This window comes from Hippocampus guttulatus, chromosome 12, assembly GCF_054856545.1.
Source record: "Hippocampus guttulatus isolate MCC_2025c chromosome 12, RoL_Hgut_1.0, whole genome shotgun sequence".
In the NCBI taxonomy this organism is placed as follows: domain Eukaryota; kingdom Metazoa; phylum Chordata; class Actinopteri; order Syngnathiformes; family Syngnathidae; genus Hippocampus; species Hippocampus guttulatus.
In genome coordinates, this window is record NC_141272.1 from 10,715,428 (window position 1) to 10,738,721 (window position 23,294).

General features: G+C 44.3%; 1 protein-coding gene across 2 annotated transcripts in view; it reads right to left on the reverse strand.

Moving 5' to 3' along the window:
* The window catches only part of npas1 (neuronal PAS domain protein 1), a 50,551-nt gene that overhangs the window by 24,905 nt on the left and 2,352 nt on the right, over positions 1-23,294 (reverse strand). For both annotated transcript variants that reach the window (XM_086126236.1, XM_086126235.1), the window contains exons 2-3: positions 12,469-12,645; positions 9,029-9,267 (exon numbers count right to left, since the gene is read on the reverse strand). In XM_086126236.1, the coding sequence (XP_085982362.1) occupies positions 9,029-9,267; positions 12,469-12,563 (334 nt within the window). In that variant the 5' untranslated portion in view covers positions 12,564-12,645. The remainder of the gene's footprint in view (positions 1-9,028; positions 9,268-12,468; positions 12,646-23,294) is intronic.

A 23,294-nucleotide genomic window follows, 5' to 3' on the forward strand; every position in this document is an offset into this window, starting at 1 on the left:
GACTGAGATATGGCAAAGCCATGTGGTTGTTTTAAATACGCAACGTGTAATCCTTTTTGCTTTATGTTGACTAGGGGGTGTCAGTAAAGAAGAATTGTTCATTGCCAAACTGCTTATTGTTGTGAAGTGTGTCAACATACACCCGTATCTCAAATGTTTTTGTCAAAAAGTAAAAAAAATTTAAAAAGCAGCTGAATGCCTGCACGTACTGTATCTCACAAAGCTCGTCTCTTGTAATAAAAGGCACCAAAAGCCGCAGAATGTACAACAAAAGAATAAAAGCATTGTGAAATATATATTTTTTAAATGGAACATTTTGAAGAGCAAACACAACAGGATGCATTCCACTCAATCTTTCAAACACACACACACACACACACGCACACACACGCACACACACACACACACACACAGTTGGCTTCGCCACTCTTAATGCATCCCAAACATAAGCTATCAGAGCTGCTCGGTGCCAAAGTGGTGCTGTTTACCGAGGCAATTACAATACAAATAGAGTTGGAGGTGGTTAGGCAGGCGGTTGCGCAGGGGGGATGCGGGGGGAAGGGGGGGGGGTGTTATACATTGAGGAGGAAGGTGGAGGGGATTGGGGGTTGGTGGGTTGCAGGTTGAAGATAGGTATGAGAGCCACAGCAAGGCTAAGGCGAGGAAAATGAGAAAACACTAAGCAAGGCGAGAGTGATCACTTGCTTCCAAGCCAACGCGGGGCGCGAGGGGCCCTTGGTGACGTGCAAGATTAATTCACCAATCAGCCGAATTTACTGTTTTATGTTGGGGGTGGGAGGGAATAAGGGGCTGGGTGAAGGGCCGGGGAGGGGGTACGGGTAGTACACCTGCGAGTGTGTAGAGACCGTATGTGGGGGAACTAATCTCACTTCAACAGGGCTGCTTTTGAACAGTCTTCCCTCTCTGCGCGTGTATTTGTGTGTATATGGGCGTAATGCGTTGGAGCATTTGAGTTTGCGCATGACTTTAGGAATCATAGGACACCTACATGTGTGTGTGTGTGTGTGTGTGCGATTGTGTGTGTGTGTGGGGGGGGCTGAGATTGCGTGTGTGCGTCTGTGTGTGTGTGTGTGTGTGTTTACGGTATATGTTTAGTTTAGATATGTGTGTCACTGCAAGGCTGAAGGAAATCAATACACGTTATGACAGGAAAACGAAAGCGCTGCTCTGGGTTACAACTGAACATGGGGGAGAGGAACACACACACACACACACACACACGCACGCGCGCACACACACACACACACGCACACACTCACATACACACAGACATTTATTAATATATTAACCAGCTGCTTGCTTGTGATGTGAGTTCAGTGAATAGAAGAGGGAGGCATTCCATTAGAGTTATAGACACACACACACACACACACACACACACACACACACACTTCAAGAATACACGCGGCAATGATTTCTCATGCACAAAACACACGGAAGCCTATCCTGTCTAAAACACACACACACACTCACACACACACGCACACGCACACACACACACACACACACACACACACACACACACATAAATACAGAGTTGCCGGACAAAGCCACAGTGGCATTGTGAGATTGGGGTCCCCCCTGTGTGACTGTGTGAATATAAATAAGGCAAGTCCATTCAGGACTGTGAAAGAGGGTCTGGTGCTGGGACCCTTCAGCCAGCCAGTCAGTGCCTGGAAGGGACGGAGGGAGGCGGGGGTGTCTCAGTCAGAGTGTGTGTGTGTGTGTGTGTGGCGGGTGGGCAGCCATGATGGAGAGTGTGGAGGAAGCAGCACCCATCATATCACAGCAATCTAAAAGGTCACACATAGACGCGCAGCATGTGTGTGTGTCATGCGTCAGGTCCCAGGAGGAGTGAAGGTGATGGCGGGTGATCAGTAGTGCTGACTAGTGTCAACATGGCAGAGGAAACGCTTGATGTGACATGAAGCTGGGGGAGAAGGGGGGGGGGGGTCTGGCGGTGAGGTGGACTAGAGCGGAGGTGGTGGGGGTCTGATGGATGAGTTTAAACTCACACTCACAAATACACAGAGGGCCATTTATTAAAGACTGCCAGGGTACAATAGGGTGGCCAGGAAACCAAAACACTGGACATGCTGTGTGTGTGTGTGTGTGTGTGTGTGTGTATTTCCACAATCGTGCGCACATGTGAAGAGAGGGTCCCACAGAAGTGTCGGTATCTCACTCTGAGAACAAAGATCCTTCTATGGCGCAGTTGTGTGTGAACTTCTACTTCACATGCGGGTAGATGATTCAGTGACTTTGATGATGAGCGGGTGATAAACAAACTGCTCAGTGGGTCAACATTTACAGAATAAAATGTCTTATCTATATACAATTCCCTGAACTAAGTGAAAGAATGTTCATTCACAACTGAAGCAAACAAAAAAAATAAATTAAAATCCTAATCAAAAGTGCAACATTTTTACTTCCAATACTTTCACCCTTAAAGCTGTGAGATCCAAATGAACCCAAATTGGGTGTAACAGCTAACCCAGTGCTGGGTCCAAAAAAGCCATTCTGGCTCGTTTACACCCATCACTTTGGGTTGAGAATTTGACCCAGCACATTGGGTCAATATTTTAATTCAACACGGGGTAAACACTTTCCACACTGATGAATTAGAGCTACCAAGAAATGTCTTACCAGGTTATCAGTTTTGCTGTGGTTTAGAAAAAAACTCATTTTATTACAGTACCCTAATTTTCCACAAAGGAGAAGCAACTTTTACATGTGAGGAGTCGCCCCAGAAAGTCACTCGCATGATATGTCAAGCACAGTTTTACCACAGAACTTCTTCCTGACACAACCCCCCCCCCCCCCAATTCGGGTAAGCCATCCGCTCTTCCCAGGATCTCAACCCCAATACTATTGTCTAAAGTTAGCTGTTACCCGCATTAAGCCACTCAGTCAGACAGGACAATTTAGAGTGCATGTTTTTGGAATGCGGGAGGAAACGGCAGTACCCGGAGAAAACCCACACAGGCACAGGGAGAACATTCAAACTCCACACAGGAAGTGTTCACTAGCTAAGACTTCTCGTGCGAGCATCGACGTGTGAGCTCGTGTGATCTTTGCTCATCGCTCTCCGACACACTCGTGTTTGAATGGCCGGCTGGGACTCTGCTGCAAGGCTTAATTTCATTGTGGGAATAAGAAAAAGCGGGACAGGGCGCCATTGCACACGTTAATTATGGTCTGACTCGCAGGTCAATTCTCCGGGTCTCCCCGGCTCTCGGCAGGGAGAAAAGACAGAAATTTCATTTTAATGATTTTCATTATACGTCTGTCTAATACATAATTTAGTCCCAGTTAAGTTCATGACTAATGGCACACGCGCACGCACGCACACACACACACACACACACACACACACACACACACACACACACACACACACACACACACACACAGGGAGGCACCTCCCCCACAGGTCAACCTTTTTAACCCGTTTCCATGGTAACCCGATAACAGTCAGTGCAGTTTTCTCCATCCACTGTCTCCTCATCTGTCATTTTCTCTCAAGTTCAGCGCTCGCACCCTTTTCAAAACACAGAGTCTGTTCAACCGCCAAGTTGTTTACTCGCATCCGATTGTGATGTTTCATCAACTTGACACTGGCGCAGATAAAGAAAGGGTGACCCTAATTGCCGCCTCCCACTCCGGCACAATTATCTTCTCTCTCCATCCCACCGTCTCTGCGCTGTCATTCCCTCACTCTTTTCGTGGTCGAACATAATTTGAGTGCAATTAACTTGCCTTAAAAGCCCCGGCTGCTTTTAACGCCGTGAATTAGAGGTGGTGGCAGATGCGGGTGTGTGTGTGGGGGGGGGGGGGGGGGTTGTAGGGGGTGACGGCAAGCAGGCAAGGAGGGAGAGAGAGCGACTGTGAGCAGTGTGAAAGTCAATGTCAGTGGCGCTCGGCGGGCGAGAGGTGTGTTTGACCTCACTAACAGAGACAGTAAAACACTTGAGGCCGGAGCCCACTTGTCATTGTTCAATACCTTGTAAAAGATGGGAGGGGGGGGAGGGGCGCCAGCTGCCGTGTTGCACCTGTCAACTTGCGACACATTTGTAATGAAAGACTTTAATGCGGCAATCATGACTGCTTTATGAGCAGTTGAGACCTTTTGATTTGGGTGCAGCACTTGCGAAGCATCAGGTTACTGAGGACAGATTTGCGCTTGTTCTCACAAAGACTGCGCAAAACGTTGCCCACAACAGTTCATCTGAAATTGCACAACAACTTCAACTTTTGGTTTTACGGAGAGATTCCAGGTTACTTTTCTTGGTCGGTCATATTTAGCTTTTAAAACCCTGCCAAGTAGAGGTGCAATTATAGCTCAATCATCCAATAAACAATGGATTATTTTGATAATCGATTAATCGTTTAGATAATTTGTTTCATACAATGACTCCTCCGTGAAAGCAGACTGATTACCTGTATGTTTGTGTTTTTTCCCCAAAATAAGATGTTTGCAAACGTCTGATTTTACTGTGGAAAACAATGATCAACATTATTGCCAATTTTCTGTCATGCTACAGACCAAACCAGACAATTAATCATAATTAATTCTTTTGGGATCTTCTGTGCACTGTCAATTTGAAATAATGTCCTGGTTTCAAACACAGGGATGAAAATTTAATGTTTTTAAAAAAATATGATTAATCAACTAAATAATTGCGCAATTGCACTCTGCCAAAAATCTTTCCTTCTGCTAGTCCACTGGCATGGCTGATTTAGAGTGCCTCGTTGTCAGCAGTAAGTGCACACACATCACACATAGAAAGACGGAAAAGCAAAGAGAGGAAAAAAACCACACCCAAAAAAAAAAAAAAGACAACAGCCAGTGCGTGGACCTGGGCATTGGTGCTTTAGAGCGCCTTGTTGTCACAGCGTGGAAAAGCCCGGCGATGACCTGGTCGTATGTGTTCCACCAACTGGAGTCTTTAAGTGGATATATTTTCACTGCTCAAACAGTAGTAATGTGTTTGCATGAGACGGATGCGAGGGGCGTGGTTTTAGCGCATTCAGCGCTGACAAGAACGGGGGCAATAGCCTGATTTTCAGGATTTAGAAGCCTCGTTTTATAGACTTAACGATTTTTTCGCAATCCGTTTTTTCCTTGACTAGTTTTTGTGGTTCAATTAAAAATGATTTACTGTATGTGGAGCCTCAAACCCGATAAAGGGTTGCTGTTTTTTCCATTGCAGTGTATCGGTAATGGTTCACAATCACATGGTGTCTGGTGAAAAATCACCAACTGTAATTTTTTTCCACGATGGTCCAATTCAATCACATTAGCCTGTGTCGCTTGGTGTGCGTTGGCCTTGGGTTAACTGAAGACTCAAAGGTTTCCGTGCAGGTTTGATTACCGGTATGTCTGTGAAGGCTTGTTTGACCGGCAACCAGTCCAGGATGCAACCCGCATCTTGCTCGAAGTCAGGTGGGAAAAAGAATTGAGAGCCTTTTTCAATTAAGAACATACTTGTCACATTTTCCAGTTGAGTTGTTTTTCAACAACACAAAAATCCCTTTCGAAAATATTGCTAAATGCAAATGAAAATGATAAAACACTAGCATGGGGCTTCAAAGACGGGTGAGACAATATTATGCAGATGAGCTCTCCGTAGACTGACGTTATAAAATAGGCGAATCAATCAATGTCAATGTAGACTAAAGATCAGCGCCACGTTAACAGAACGTTAAAAGAACATTTGCTCACTAAAATAAGCTTCTTATAGTCCAATTCCAGTAACTCGTGGACTAAAACATAAAAATGGACCGTTTTCATTCGTCACAGGCTCCCAAATGAGAGAACCGAATCATAGAACTATCGCTCAGTGTCACAGAGTGCAGTTCTGCTCCAGTACAAAGTGTAAAAGCTACACGACACGTATTGTGGGACTAACCAGAAATAAGAGTTAAAAACTTCCATTTGTGAAGGTAGGCTTTTAATTGTAGTGGATCTCCTTCGATTGAGCGGGTCCGCTTACTGTTTACGGCAACAGTGGCAAGGGAACAGTTGATCAAAGAGACACGCGTCAAGACAAATGCCCAAGAAGGAAGAATGAACACATTCCTTTTCATTTGCTTCCTTCCTAACTTCTTTCCTTCCTTCCTTCCTTCCTTTTGTCCATCACTTCCTTCCCTCTGTTGCCCCCCCCCCTCCCTCATGCGCTGCTCTCTCAATCTCACTCCCTCTCTCCCTCTGTGAAGGTCATGCAATTGATTTTGCTCTGTCTATTCATTTTTCAAGACTGGCTTTGAAACGTGGGAAGCAGACAAAAGCCACAGCGGCCCCACCCCACTCTTCCTCTAGCTTCCTTCCTTCCTTCTTTCCTTCCTTCCTTCCCTTTTCTGCATCTCGCCCATTCCAAAACCGTTGGAAAAGGGGGATCGTGAAGGAATGTGAACTCAACCAAGCCAGACTCTCTCTCTCTCTCTTTGCACTTTTCCTTTTTCTTCGTTTGTCCCATCCCCTCATCGTTCTTCTCCATTCACACGCGTTCCGGCCACATTCCGCTTATGGAATTAAAGTCATGCATCACACTTAAAACTCGGCCATTGCATTGTGGGTAGGTATGTTCAAGCTGATGTCCAAATTAGCATGACATTTTCAGCGTGAGTGTGTAGCCTGATGTCTACCGTCTAAAAGAAACAAAAATAATATTGAACATTTTTTCACGTCGGTATACAGTAAGTACCTTGCCATTAGGTATAATAAGAAAACCACGATATATACATTTCGGCAGACCGAAATTCAAAAGAATGAATCTAATACGAGCATGCAAGTCTATTCCCAACGTTGGAAACAGTATACCGGTAATTGTTTGTAGTCTGAGTCTAGCTCCTCCTTTATTTTGGGCTGTAATGTTCCTGATGGTAATTTTCAACAGTATAAAGCTTGCAGCTGAAGCCAAGATTGCTTCAATATGAAGTAAATGTGTGCACTTTCAACTTGCCGTCTCAGATTAGTGAGTCGTCTTTTATTGGCTAGCATCCCCGCCCTGCCCCGCCTCCTGATCTGTACACTGACTCAACACAAAAAAAAAAACTTTACTTGTATTTACCAACATGGCCACCTGCTACCTCTGAGTCCCAAAGCACAAAAAAAAGGAAATTTTGCATCATTCTAACCAGCCTGAACATGGGGTTGTCGCGAGAATTTAGCGTATAGGTTCGTCAAACCAAAATTATGTCTCGTATAGGAACTATTTCCATAATTTTGAGGGGGTTTTCTATTACATGCCCCCGCCGAACCTGGACAAATTGGTGACTGAAAGTAGACTTGACCTCAGATAAATGCTAAGCAGGTCTAAGTTGTGGCACAACCAGTGTAACGCGATGGTGGATGTTAATCGAAGCGCAGGCCTCCACATTCTGCGCTCAGCTGATATGTGTGATAGATGAAACCGTATCAAACCCTCGGAATCATTGAACAGCTCAATTCATTGAATGCATATCACAGATCTTAAATCAACAGAGACATGATCAGGGGGCGGATGGCAGTCTCCAAGTGCCCACTTTACAGTGGCCAACATGAGAACTTCTTCTGCTTGCATGAAACCCGACCGATTTCTTGCTAGAACACGGACATCATCGCTATCGTACAACAAACTCGTAAGTCCACTTTCTTACTTTTTTTTCGATCGATGAGCGGTCAAAATAGTACAGCTGAACAACAAATGACAGCATGTTTTAATACGACACTGACGGCAGTTATTTTACTTCAATTCAGAAGAGTTTTCAGTTGAGAAAGAACAAATTTTGCTTAGATGCGTAAAACACAAAGACATCCAGATGTCAACTTCTGCTACTAAATAATTGATAGTTGTGTTTAAAAAAGCAAACAAAAAGAACACACAAATATGAACTACACGGTTGACACTGAACAGCGTCAACACGCATGCTGAAATTGAATCATGTGTGCAATGTGAATATTATTTATGATCATCACAGTTGCCTTAAGGGAAAGTCTGAAAGTACTTGATCATATAAAGTCAATACTGTGAATAGTTTGGCTTTTCAACTGTGAAGAAACTGCAAATAAATGCAACGTGGACATGAAGGTAGTCTTGTCTCAAAGTGTCCTTTCCCGGGCCGGCCGATCAATCCTTCGAGCCTCAAGAGCCCCTTTAACACAGCCGGCGTATTGACACAAGCATCCATACCCGACCAAACTTATTACACTGTTCAAGCCATTATGTCTTATCTGGAACACGCGCTGATCTTATTGTGGTTTGGTCTCACGCACACACACACACACACACGCACACGCACACGCACACGCACACGCACACACACACACACACACACACACACACACAGAGCAAAAAACATGCATGCAATTAGCATCGGGATTTTCGTTTCATTTTTTATTTTGTTTTGCCAACATATTTTTTTCCCCCCAAATTAGACAAGAAAAAGTCACACACACAAAGACACACACGAAAACACACACCTCTAATTGTATTGTATCTGCACGGTTTCCCCTCAGTAATACTAGCAATTAGACAGGCTGTGTAATTACGCTGTCCTTGTTATACAGTTAATTCCTGTAATTACAAAACGCACCAATAGTCTCCCCTTTCTTTGTGTGCCGTGCCGCACGCAAACAGATAGGAGGACGCCTATGGAAAGTCTTTGTGTGATTAAAATGCATATGCACGTGCGTGTTTTACAGGCTTGTGAATGAGCGTGTGTGTGTGTGTGTGTGTGTGTGTGCTGAAATGCAAAACAATATTAATGGTGTAGGGAAACAGATGACTGAAAATGATCCCGGTCCAAATCCTTCTGTTGGCGGGGCAGAACAGATGCTTTGTCACACTCGGCAATCATGTGGCTAGCCACGACATGAGGTACGCAGACAAATGAGATCCAATACATAAGTCTCTCTGACGACGCGATAAACAATCTATTCTAAATGCATTCCATCCGTGCTGCTGTCAATCAACCAAAACGGTGACCAAGGAGAAGCCACAATTTGAAAACAACGGTTTCCTACCTTTGCTGCAGTTGCTGTCTCCCTCCAGCAGGGGGCTCCAGGGCGGGTCCCCCTGGCTGGCAAAGGCGCGCATGTGTAGGTAACTGATGGTCAGCCGGATGACCGAGGCCTTGTCCAGCTGGCTGGTGATGGCGCCGGGCAGGGGCAGCATCTTGGCCAACTCAAAGAACTCGAAGTTCTCCTTCCCGCGTCTCGACCGGGCTGCATTGCGCGACTTCTCCTTGCGTAGGTTCTGAAGACTACATCGTGGGAGGTAGGAGAATGGAAGAGACGAAAGAGTTGAAAACACAGAGTGCAAAAAAAAACCCAAAAACGTGTGCAGCTCAGTGATACAGAGATAGTCTACACACCCCTGTAAAAAAAACAACCCTCAAACAAACAAACAAAATAAACCATTTCAAAACCTCTTCCACCAGAGTTATGACATAACCTGTACATTTTTTAGTAAAGAGAAGTAAAATTAAACAACTGAGAAAATGTGATTGGAAAACTATGAACACCCTCTGAAAACTGATGATGGTGTTTTGTTTAGAATGAACTAATCATTCAGGGTGTCCCCCGCCTTCCGACACGAGGCGGGGGACACCCTGAACCGCAGGGCACACAGAGACGAACAACCATCCACGCTCAAACTCACACCTCAGGACAATTTAGAGTGTTCAATCAGCCTGCCATTCATGTTTTTGGAATGTGGGAGGAAACCGGAGTACCCAGAGAAAACCCACGCAGAACATGCCAACTCCACACAGGGATCCGGCCCGTTGGTCTTTTTAATCCGGCCCGCTGAAGATTGGTGCGCAATTAAGGTTTGATTGCATTCATTTCGTTTGTACTTGTAATGACAGGTATTTCAACACCAGGTGGCGCAGTTACTTCAAGTTGCAGAGCACAGGGAGGGAGGGGAAGACGAAGAAAGAGGGAGAGAGTAATGACCATGGAAGGGAAAGTGATATGTATCTGATTAAACGAAGCGGGTAACAAAGTACGAAACATTCAGGAGACGCCTGGAGTCGGAAAGACTTAAATCTACGAGACTTTGAAAAACAAGGAAGCGATTCTTACTCAGTCCGATTCTGGCAATTTCCATGCTCAGAGTGAATTGCTTGTGGCTCGAGTAAATGAACATTTCCTAGAATGGTTTGATTGTTATCATGTTAAAAACGTTCCGCAAACTGGACCGCTAATAAGAGTCGGAGAGCAGTCAAATGTGTAGAGCGTGAACAACAGGGGGCTCAGTACAGATCCTAGTGGAGAACCAGTGCTGAGTGTGATGGTGGAGGGGAATGTTATATTATTACTGGCATACAAAGACATTGTGCTATCTTCTTTATTTTCTATTTCTAACTTTTGGCCCGGCCCTCCACAATATCTTCTGCTTCTCATTTGGCCCCCCCGGGAAAATAATTGCCCACCCCTGGCTTAGACTCTCCAAACTTCACTATTTAGCCACAGGTACTTCTGAAATTATAAATATAAATGAGTATTGCGAGGGGTGTGACAAAAACGATTCGAATCTAATCCCTGGATTTCCGAATGGTTGCATCCTTGAATCGTATTGCAACCCTCGTCTCCAGATATGTGTCGAATTGTCTTTACTGAGCAGTGTACACCAGATAGATATTTGACATTGCTTTCTTTGAATTTAATTAACTTGGATCGTTTGGGCTTTGGAGAGTTTTTACGTGTTGGATATGAATAAACAAGACAAAAGCGACAGTTGAACCACATCAAATCAACTCGTAATCCCGCTGAATTGAACCAAATCGTAATATCATTGAATCGTACCGTACCACATGTATCGAGAATCTCATCTCACCGTCTTTTGTGAAGAGATGCACATTTCTTTCAAAATGATTTGTCAAAGATGAAGAAGTGTATTTGTAGCTTTTGTCATATTCTCTTAAGAACACGTAGAAGCTCTCCAAATCCCAAATTATTCATGTTAATTCAATTACGAGAAACAGCAAATGATCAGCAACATCAAACTGATTTTTCCCGATTTGTACCGTAACTTTTGGATTGGTTTCTGAGTGGTTAAAGCTGTATTGACACCCATTTATTAGGGCGTGTACTGATGCTGTCACATCTTTTGGATCAAAACCAATGTTGCGATTTAAATCAGTTTTTAATATACTTGTACCCCGAATAGAAATATAAACTGGATCCTGTGTCACACCTGTAAACGTAATTTTTGTTGTGAAAGCTCTCCTGCCATACGACATAGCAATCTTGATTGGCCGTTACATCTGCAAAACCGGTGGTTGACACTCGCTCACTCGGTCACGTCACTCGGTGTGCGGCAAGCGTTCCCCATGAAAACACACAAGGCAAAAAAAAACAAAAACAAAAAAAAAAAAAACACGTGTGCTGAGCACCTGTTGATGGAACCGCACTCAGGATAAACGAGAGACGGGCCTCCGCGTCAATCCGAAAGCTCATCTCGTAAATACGTGGAATGGTAATGGCTATGCTGCAATTCAAGTGAAACAATCTGTATTGTGAGCCATCTCCAGCAGATTGGCCTGGTAATTACAGACAAACTCTTTTCTTCTGTCTACCACAGCACAGTCCTAATAATGCCATTCGCTTCCAAATCCGTACGTGCTCACTGACGCACACACACACACCTCACTTTCCCTCCCACTCTGGCTCGCTCTCATCTGGTCCCGGGCTTGTGAGCCGGGGACCTTGATTGAGGGATCAATAGGAGAGGGAGGGGCGCAGTGACTGAAAGGGTGAGGGGGATGTCGGCGGGGCCGGGCTCAGGTAGCCTGTCTCTCTGATTGGATATTGACTCTCCACAATGAGGCCTGAGCGCTGGAATTATGTTGTCACCGCCACTTCACAATTTGTGTCGCCGTTGTGCACGGGTCTAAAGTGTGTGCACGCAAGTGCGTGGTGAGCTCACGTCCCTCACCGGTGTTGATTCTTATCCCCCCTGCAAGTGCGTGTGTGCTGCACATTGTGTTTGTTTGTACCGCGACAGAGTGACGGTGATTGCATTTCTCCTTGCTATTGTCTAATAGGTATAAATCGTGTGTTCGTGTATGTCAGCCCCTGTAACATCTCATTATTATACAGCCACGACCCCCAGACACAGAGAACAATCGATACACACACATTGATTCTGCTTAGTTTTTATATCCGCCCGTAACTGACTGCCCATTAATAATTCCTGCCAAATTTACTTAATCTCTTACCAAAGGGGTGGAGATTGGCGGCACGGGCGCGCGATTGGCAGGTGAGCAACACTACATGTTGTCTTCTCTAGATTGTGTTGCATCAATATAGTTTGTTTTCCACGTGTCAGTGAGTCCATTTCACCTTGTGCAGATGAATTCATAGACATGCGCCAAAGCTTAAATGGTATCAACCAGTGTGTGTGTGTGTGTGTGTGTGTGTGTGCGCATGTGTGTGTGTGTGTGCATGTGTTGTCTCACCAGGGCAGTGTAGGAGGCTTGGCCAGAAGTCCTTGCAGGAAATCCCACTCCACGCTAACACACTTCCCCTCACTGACAAACGGCATGGTGGCCATCCTTCCCCCACTCTGGCGCCCACACCGCTCTTAACGAAGGCTCTGATTGGCAGGCGATCTTATAGACTCGGATCTGGATTTCCTGAAAAGGAGATGATTTATTATTCATTTTTGATGAAGGAATTTTGAGATCGGGGGAAGGTTGATGGGGGAAAAAAATCAAGTCAAAAACAGTCATCCCGATGTTAAGTGAGTGCGCTTTCTTGTGCAGAATGACCACACAGTGGCTGTTGGGCAGAAAGCTCGTATACCCAAAGATGGACAATTTCATTCTATCAACAATAACTCATTCATTCACACTCACAAGGGTTGCTGGGGTGCTGGAGCCTATCCCAGCTGTCTTCGGGCAGTAGGCGGGGGACACCCTGAACCGGTCGCCAGCCAATCGCAGGGCACACAGAGACAAACAACCATCCGCGCTCACACTCACCCCTAAGGACCGTTTTGAGTGTTCAATCAGCCTGCCATGCATGTTTTTGGAATGTGGGAGGAAACCGGAGTACCCGGAGAAAACCCACGCAGGCCCAGGGAGAACATGCAAACTCCACACAGGAAGGCCGGAACCAGGATCGAACCCACGACCTCTGCACTGTGAGGTTGACTCGCTAACCACTCGACCACCCAATTCATTATGTGGTCTTTATTTATTTATGTATTTATTCCAACCAATTATTACCCAATCTAAAGTTTTGAAAATTTCGTAACTCCTTGGACACATCAGCCATCTGACAAGTGATGTTCACCTTTTCTTGACTTCACTTCAAGAAAAAACAGATTTTATTTTATTTTTTTGGACAAAAACAAGTGAAAATAAAATACAATCGAAAGCCATTTAAGTGCAGATTAATTTCTGACTATGACACTCTCTGGGCAGGTCTAATCTAACGATGCGGTGTCTGGTAACTCAAGGAAGATTTTCCTTCATTGTCATTTCCTGAAAAGCATTGGTTTTGAAGAATCAAGGATTCTGCAATACACGTACGCCGCTGCATGTACTAGTTCATTGCAGGATTTTTCAAACTTTCGAACAACGTATGATGGTACTGGCGAACAGTGAAGACCCCCCACAAAGAGAATATTCAATATTCTGAACAAGCAATGCATTTTCATCTGCAGCCAAAAACGTCAAAGCTTAAAAAAACAGTGATAACAATGAGCCTCACTGAAGTCCCAATCAGACATGTCCATCGTGAAACATCTTCAAGATGAACTGCATTTTCTCCCACCTTGTGCCCATAACAGCACACTTCCTACATCCCAAGTTACCGTCTTCATCCCCCCCTTGTGCTGTGTTGACATTTAAAGGGCTCACGTGGCCCCGGGCGCCATGGTGTCATGCCCTTGGGCCTGAGATACCCTCTCTCGTTCTCACTCTACACTGTGACCGAGCTGGATTAGCTCAATACAGTAAGAGCAGCTACGCGAGATTGACAGTCACTGGAGCTGCACTAGCCAACGCTGAAATATATGCATGACAACTTCTTGGACCGCGTTCAAATACAGCAGAGTCAAATGGATTGGTTGTTGAACAGGGACGTTGGGTCATTGGCTGACTTCCAAATGTTCATTTGACATCCCCGCGTCTCCTTAGTTCATTTCAATCCATACATAGATCCATATGTGTGCACAGTGTCTATGCGGTCGCAACATCACACTGAGATGAATACTTAGACCGTTTCCACCAATCATTAGAAGTAAATGGGTGTGGAAAAAAATATTTTAAAACTGTAACCTGCACGCTTTCTCGCAGGCTATTGTCATGGTACCAACCACATATTGTAGGTAGAATACCTAAGGGGTGGAACTAGATGCTTGCTGCTGATTGGTTGGCAGGGAATCAACGGTAATGAAAGCAAAGAGCAATATCTGAGACAATAGAGTGGAATCTGATATAAAATTGGCCGATGGCCAGCCCAGGGTTAAACCTGTCTCTCACCAAAACCCAGATGGCAGAGGCTGCAGCTCACCTGCGACCCTTATGAAGATGAGCACTATAGAAAATGGATGGATGGATGGGCGACACTATGCTTCACTGGTATGATGTCATGATATTTACATCGTAAAAATACAAGTCAGACCAGGGTATACAATTTGACAGTTACAGTATACCATTTTGTAGAAAAGAAACACCTACAGAAAATTCAAGTATATGATATTACAACTATAACCGTGGTAAGCCACAAGTGATGGCTTGGGGTTAAAAAAACAAAGTCAGTGGCAGAGATCATTAGCCTGCAATCAAAATTGGGTGACTTAAGACACAGGTCCACCATGTGGTATAACTCAGGCCTGTTCAGTTCACAGGATGTTACGAGACGGCAATAAATGTAATCGGTACAATGCAGTGTAAACAAATAACGCGGCTTCTTCCTGCTGTCATCCAACATCTTATCATATCAACATTTATCTTCCCCATTTAATTAATTCTACTCTAAGTGGGTAGAAGACGGATAAAAATGTCAACAACATTGTGGCTAACTTCAACCGTGGTCAGGATCTCAACAGCTGGTTCAGGTGGAGCTATTTTGGACCCTTTACAATGGATTGCAATGTGGATTGCACTCAAGTGAGTGACTTTGCTTGATGGAAATGGGGTTATTTCAAAGAAAGAACAGGAAAGAAAAGATTGAAAGAAAAGGTGGTGTGTCACAATATTAATCCAATCCCCAGCCTATCTTAGGTGACTTTGGGCACGAGGCAGGGCAAACCTGCGACTGGTTGCCGGCCTATTGCAGGATAGTACCATTGAACAATATCTACTTCCATGAACAAAACTTCACAACGGCTGAATCTTTGTATTGAGCGTGGAAAACATATTGATCTCTATACGAGTCAGTGAGTCCTTGGTTTACAACCGAGTTCCATATCTACGGTGACCACATAATTGCCATATCGAATTTGAAGGTCAATCAGAATGCTCCATAATCTATCACTAACTTAAAAGTCATTAGAACAGTAAACTTCGAAGCCATATACTGTACATATAAAACAAGCAAATAAAAATCATTAAGTACGATGATGCCGGAACATGTCTTGTGTAGAGTGACGAAGTATTGCCACATCCCTGTGCAGACGAGTTCACCTCATGTTGTCTGTAACCTTGGATCTCTCGTATGTCGGGACGGTTGCAAACAGATTCTATTGCCTTTATTGTATAGATCCTTCCACCATGATGCCACATGGACTTCCAGGTTGTAAAAGCCCAAGTGAGCTCTAATGCCTGCATGAGTAAACACACCCTTGCATGTCATTTGACCAAGTAGAGCGATTGAGAAACCAGGGTACAAAGCCCCTGATGGCTATTTTAGCCTTCTCCTCGACTGCCGTGGTTCAAACGTGACAGTCGAAAAATGTTCCGTGAGGAAAATTGCTTCAAAGTGAGATAGAATTGATAGAAATTCAGACATAATAAACATGGTCATTGAGGGACTATCTTTGGCTACGATCTCTCGATTATCTTCTCTGTACAACTGCTAATGACATCCACTCCATTTATCCTTTTCACCCACAGTTTCCAAAACTTTTGGGGTACACCTGGTAAACCAACAGCAAACACAACGACTTTGTAGCTTTAGTCCGTGTTTCACTTCAGGTTAGCCGTGGTCAACCATTTTCTGCCACCTGATAGCACTCCGGTGCCTTTTGTTGATCAGATTTGTTAGACAAAACCAATTCTGTTATTTGTAGATGGAGGATGGGCGGTTTTCAACCAAAGGGTCTCAGTTTTGCTTTTGCGCAACCGATATGGGATACACCCATCAACTGACATAATCCAAACCCCAACATCTACCCTGAGGTACCCCGACAATGTGTTGCTAATGATGTGTGCTAGTTTTGTTCACTACTGTGATAACTAAACTGCAGAGATCAGCATTATTTGAAGAATAAAGTCCTCTCCGAGGACTCTTACATTATGTCCTGACTAACTTTGAAGGCTTTTTTTTGTGCTTGTTGGTCGCCATGATTATTGGACTATTTCTCATTGAGCGTCCTGTTTGCTGGAGAGGTGTCGGGGTCAAGCGGCGGGAAACGCTTCCCCGTCGAACAACATTCACCTTTGTCACCTTCTCTATCTCACTGGGATAAACGCTCATCAAGTACTGTAAGAGGGAGATCAGAGAGAAGAGAGTTTAATTTGAGCACCTCACAAACACAAGCGCAGACTTTTCCCATTAAATCTTCATCTTGTTTATCTCCTAATTGACCTTATCTCTGCTTATCTAATCTCTCGCTCCATCTTCCTGTCCCGCACAATCTCTCCCATCTCCCCAATTCTATCCGGGCAGTCACATCGGCGTAATGGACAGAGGGCCTCCGCAGGTAATTATTCAATCAGTCTCATAACCTTGTGGCGGTTTGGGCGGCCCATTAATGCACTCACCCAAATGGAGCCGGCCACTTTGACTGCTAATCCGACGGAACAGCAGAGTGGGATGAATGTCAGCGCTGTCGTCTGGAGAGCGGTACAATCTGCTGCTACGCGGCCGTGTTATTCCGTAAAAGGAAATATTTGGGAGGGGAGACTTCATGAAGCGGTCGCAGGTAGAATATGTCTTTTGCCAACAGCTGTCGAGATCAACGTGTACATGTGTGACCGCAGGTGTTTCCAATGTGTTGTCGGGACTGATACATATTCATAAGTGTGATGTGCATGCGCGTGCGTGACCCTATAGAGTCGCCCTCTCTTGGTACAGTGGCGGCAGCGAGAGAGAGGCGAGGGCACTGCGGCGAGCTTTCGCAGGCGTGCCTCGCGTAGGCTTCTCGCTTTGGCTCAGGCTCTTGTTTATTTTCTGCAGGGACGTTTTAATTAGGGCCTCCAGCTGTCAGAGGTTCGTTAGCGCGCCCCTCCTCTCCTCGGGCCGGCCCACCCCGCGGGGAGGCGGCGGCATCAGGCAAATGAACACATTTGAGTCAAACAGCACGCAGACTGACAATAGCCCTTCGCTGCCACGCCACCGGCTCCCCGAGGTGGAGACATGGTTGTTTTATGCCTCATCTCCCCAACCCCTGGGGCCCCGAACAGAGCCTGGCCAAGACTGACAATGCGCTGCCATCAGGCAAAGGTGAAGAGCAGTCGCAAGACAGCGAGAGAGGACAATCATCTCTTCCTTTGTGTGAACTGTAGATTATGATGGTTTATTATTTGCTCGGACTGGCCAATGGACTACACTTCCTCAATGATAAAATTTAATAATCAGTTATTTTCTTTCTTTTTTTTTTGATGGGATGGGAGAATCTCTTTTGGAATGTTCTGAATTGAAATCTGCATGAATGAAGCTCAACTACAAATACTGATATGGATGGAAAAAAAATAATAATAATAATTTCGGAACCTGATCCAGCTCTATTATTCGTTTGATTTCTTTTGGAAGCATCCATCTGACTTCTTCCTCCTGCCATCTCCTGGTCCAGGGGCATAGTTTCGCATCCCCTATCTTGCCATCCATATTTATTTTTCATTAGCCTGTTGGGCACAATAGAATTGTGCCCCGGAGCAAGTGGCCACAAAAACCCCATACCTGCGTCTGTGGGAGACATTTAATCGTGTAGTTTCATGAACAGTGGCCTCGTGGTTACCATGTCTGCATAACAGTTTTAGTGTTTGAATTTCAGTTTCTTGTGTGGAGTTTGTATGTGTTTCCGGCACTCAGCGATATTTTCTACAGGTACTTCAGCTTTCTCCTACATTCCAAAAACATGCATGTTAGGTTCAATGAAGACAATAAATTCTCCATGGGTGAATGTGAATGTTTGTTTGTCTAATCCAGGGCCCTCCAACCATTTTGAAATAGGGAGTTACATCTTGGGTACTGATTAAAGCAAAGGGCTCACATTTTATACACACTTCTAAAATAACCAATTTGCTGACACTACCTTAAATTATGTTATTAATAGGGACGGACAAGTACCGCTACCAGGTATCGGTATCAGGCCGATACCCAGCCTTATTTCAAGGTATCGGTACTTGACACGACCAGTATCGGCCGTATTCTTGGGGCCGTTTTATGATAGGGAACTATAGCGTACATTTCTGACAGATGCCCATTAAGATGCAATTTCTGTAAGTACATGTACAGAAGTTAAAAAATAAAATAAAATAAAATAAATCATGCAGTTTTAATGGAAAAAAAATCTATACTGGGATATAGAGGTCACTCTCTAAAACGATCTGTCATTGTTTTGGGGGAAATTTTATGTATCAAAAGTACAAGTGGTATCGATACTTGGTATCAGTATCGTTGAATACTCAAGAGTTGAACACTGGTATTGATATCAGTCTGAAAAAAAGTGGTATTAAACGCCTCTAATTATGATTACCGCTCTTCATCTAGACTCTAGAATAGATTCTAGAGTGATCAATGGGCACAACAACAGCCGTACAAACAACAAACAGTATTTGTCCCATTTCTATAAATCCTGCAAGTGTTTACATTTTCAAAGGAGCACTTCCACAACCTTTCCTAGGAAATCACAATGCGCCCTAATTTGGTTTTCGAACAGCGGGCTACTAAAATCCATCATGGTCTGATGAATCCAAGGTTGAACTTTTCAAGTTGAAGCTGAATTTCAACTTTCATCATGGCCAAAAGCATGAAATGAATGTTTGCAATAGCCCAGTCAGAATCCAGACCAAAATTCAGTTGAAAATGTGTTGGAGTGGCCTGACAAATGACAAATTTGGAGCACTTTGGTTGCGCTTTGTCAAACGTCTCTTCCCCAAAACGATTGAATGCTTTAATTACAGCAAACCTGGTACATTTAAGGTGTGCCTTTTCATTCACACAGCAATTTGTGGTACATTTTCTACTTCTACCAACTAGAATGGGAAAATGTTTTTACCAACCAAAGGACACAAGGCATTTATTCTTGTCATTCTTCAGCGTGCACAAGTCTACTGTGATGTCTTTAATAATTATTCTCAATTGACGGTAAAACGAGTGCACATAAAAAAGCCATATGGAAGATATTGTGGAGGTCAATATTTCAGGCAAAGTCAACGTTCAATATCACGGGAGATGGAGCAAAACACACTTGGAAATCACATGAACAGAATATTTGATGTTGCTGGTTTTGCAGCTCTGCTTTCATGTTGTTGAGTAGTTATAATTGAGTGTCTGCAGCGTCGGGGGGGATGAAGTTTGGTATTCTGGTTGGAGGGCTAAAAACTACTTATCATGCATTACGGGCCCTGCTTGGACCTCAGGATTTGGAAGCCAAAAGAGTTTCTAACGTACATTTTTTTTTTCGGCTGCTGATCAATCGACAGCTGCTGGACATGACAGACCCACCCCCGCACTCTCCTCAACACCCTTTCGCCCTAAAACTGCATCCCGACCCCTTAATATTCCATATTCGCACTTGCTCCGCATTCTGCCTCCGTACGCTGCGGTTGACCTTGACGACTGGAGGATCATTCCCAATCCAAGGTTCTCTTCAACTCTCAAGGGCCGCACCGCCACAGTTCTGCAGCCCCTTGGCCACGACCCCTCCTCCTCGTGCTCCCCGCCCTCTTTGCTTCTCCCTTGGCCCTTGCTTGGATCATTAATTATCTAATGGAATCAATACACCGTTAGATCGGACCGGAGTGACCCTGCCCGCCCTCGGGTGCCTTGACAGAGGTTCTGAAGTATAGGAACGATGCGCTCCTTAGAGTCGCAATGTCCTGAAAACTGGCGAAAAACTGAATAAAGACACGGCCGATAAATAAATGATTAGAAGGGCAAAGAGGAGGGGCTGGAGTGAGGCAAATCAGAGAGAAATGATGGAGGAATGAAGATTGGGATGGAGGGGGTTGGAGGGGGGGGGGATAAGAGGGGTGTTGCTGATGTTCGCGATTGGTGATCAATACAGTTCTCCTCCTTCTCTTTTATTACAAGGAGCTTTGGTGAGCCTCGCTTTCATGTCACGGAATCGTCGGAATGATTGTCTGCCGACTGCACCCTTCATTAGGTACACGTAAAACTGTCCTATTGGTATCATCCAGTATTTTGCCCCTCTCATAAGGAAACCGAAACATTCCGGAGTCCTCCCAGAATGGCGTCGACAACCACAACAATTAGCATATTGTTATATTATTGCCTCGAAGAAAGTGTCAATCAAAATGGAGTACTATTATCTTTGAAAAGGCAAGATGAAGACTTTTTATTCCCCATGACGACTGGATCAGGTCAGGCTGACTTGTAGACAAGAAGAGCTTTGGCTGTTATTATGCGAGCTGTTATACTTCAGGGCTTTGTGGCCTAATGTCATCTCATCCATAGATGAGAATGTCATCATCCAGGCGGCAGGTTGCTTCTCTTTCAACTCAAACCAAATATGCAGGATCAAGCAGATTTGTTCGAGAGTTGAAAAAAGAAAATCGGTTAAAACAATTAAAAGTGATAGAATTGAGTCGTGGGTGTTAAAGAAGGCCGACCCAATTAGAAAAGCACACATCAATTTAATCTCTGCAGGGCAAAAGAGCTTCACATTGGAATTCCTCGCAAGTCCATTGTAGAAATTTTATTGTACTCACAGACACTTCATTAGGTACACCGACATCCTCCAAATGAGATCCAATAGAGGAGCTGTTTCAACGACTTGAAAATCATACGGATGTTATTTATACAACAATTTGATGACAAATGCACTTGTAATTACATTACCACATTGTTAAAAAATACATTTCAGCATCATCCTGACACGTCGCTAATATTTTGGGGTTATTTTATTAGTTAAATTTCAGCATTTCTACACCACAAGATTTAAAAATGACCTTTTTGATACAACTCTCCTTAGAGTGTGTGTCAAGTGTGTGAGCGCACTATTCATCGAACGGATGTTTCGAACTCAAGGCCAGATCACGTCATATCCGTCACATTTTTTGGGGCCCCCACTGAAGTCGACTTCGTTTCTTGCCTTATTGATTTGTTTACTTTATCACCTTGGCAGAAAATATTAACTCGGAGTTGTATTCCCTTTTTACACATATGACGGGCATTTAAGCACCCTCCAAATCCCTTCTCAACATCAAGTGATAATAATACTTAGATGTGATTCGCACAACTTTGCATTGTAGATGATTATTTAAGTCATTATTTGGTAAATGGAAAAAAAAAATCCAAACGGAATATGTTTTATCTTTTAGATTTTTCAAAGTAGGCATCATTTGCCCAGAGAACTCCTGCATCCATAATATCTGCTGACTGGAGACTTGCACTATGGACTGACTTGCTCTCTATCAGGCTGAAGAAGCAAAATCCACTCCCGCAGGCGAGGACCACATCAGTTCTGACCTCCAAATAACCACAGGCCAAAGCGCAGCGCACAGGGTCACAATCGTATCCACACGCACGCACGCACACACACACATGCACCTATCAATTAGCTAGGTGCAAAAGTCAGCGTTCATAAAAATCTGAGGAGGTGTCTGGAGGATGCCGAACATCCACCAGCCTCACTAAATTCTCACACACTTTTATCCAAAAAGTGGAGATGAGGTATCTCTCTCGGTAAAGTGGTGTGACTTTACCACATCATACATAGACCACAACAAGACAGATATGAAAATTAGAAATGCAATTCCTCACGTGACAAAGTGCAGTGTGTGTGTGTGTGTGTGTGTGTGTGTGTGTGTGTGTGTGTGTGTGTGGGTGTGTGTGTGGGTGTGTATGTGCCATGGCCGGTAAATCCCTCAAGGCCGGTGTGTGAATGACAGCGGGGGTTATGTAAGGAGCCGCCGCGGGGCCCGAGTGGACAGTCCGAGCGGAGATCAGGTCAGCCGAGTGTGACACTAAACACATCTCCCTGACACTGCGCTGACACCCTCTGTCACAGACGCACACACACAGTCTGTCAACGCTCTTCAAGCGCGTGCGCGCACACACACACACACACACACACACACACACACACACACACACACACACACACACACACACAGGCAGGAAGTGAGCGGCTGTCTGTCAATACGGCAGACACTGAGCACCTTAGAGTGTGTGCGTGGAGAAGAGAGGACCATAAGAAAGAGGAAGAGGTGTGCATCTTTTTCCTCGGGTCACACCTTAATCTTAAATACATTTAAAATTCATCTGCACAAGTCAAATAGCATTTAAAGGTCATGTAGTTTGGAATCTAACCAACAAAATGAGAAAAATGTGTCTCAAAAGTTGCACTAAATCATCATGCGTGAATGTAAGACTTAAAGAGGAGTTTTCAATTTAAAAAAAAAAAAGGGAAAAAACACTTTCTGTTGTATTTGTTCAGTTTTTTGGACTAGAGTATTACATGATGTGTTAAAAATAATAAATCAGCCAGCTGTCTTGTGCCTCGAAATTGAAGCACAGGAATGCCACCTTGCATGAGGAAAAACAACCAATCAGAGACAGACGACTTGACTTGTGCGAAGTCAGTTCTTCATTGCGGGCACACTCATCAAAAACGTCAAAGCGATATTTAGTGTTTGACGAACATGATGAATCAGTTGCTTTTCTGGGCTTTCAGGTCGGTGCAAGGCTGTCAAGTCATTCGACTGCTTTCGGTTGCCTTTTTGAGTCGGTTCTATTTGTTGTTAAAAATATTCATAGCAATAAGTCACATTCCGGGAAAATGACGTCCACAGAATACGGTGAGGTGATTGTACTGTACATTTATGGGTTGAACAGTCAGAACCCATAACTATGTTTCCCATATTGAAAATAACTGACACTCCTAATCGCACCAAATATTTTGTAATTGTTTGCCTTTATTTCG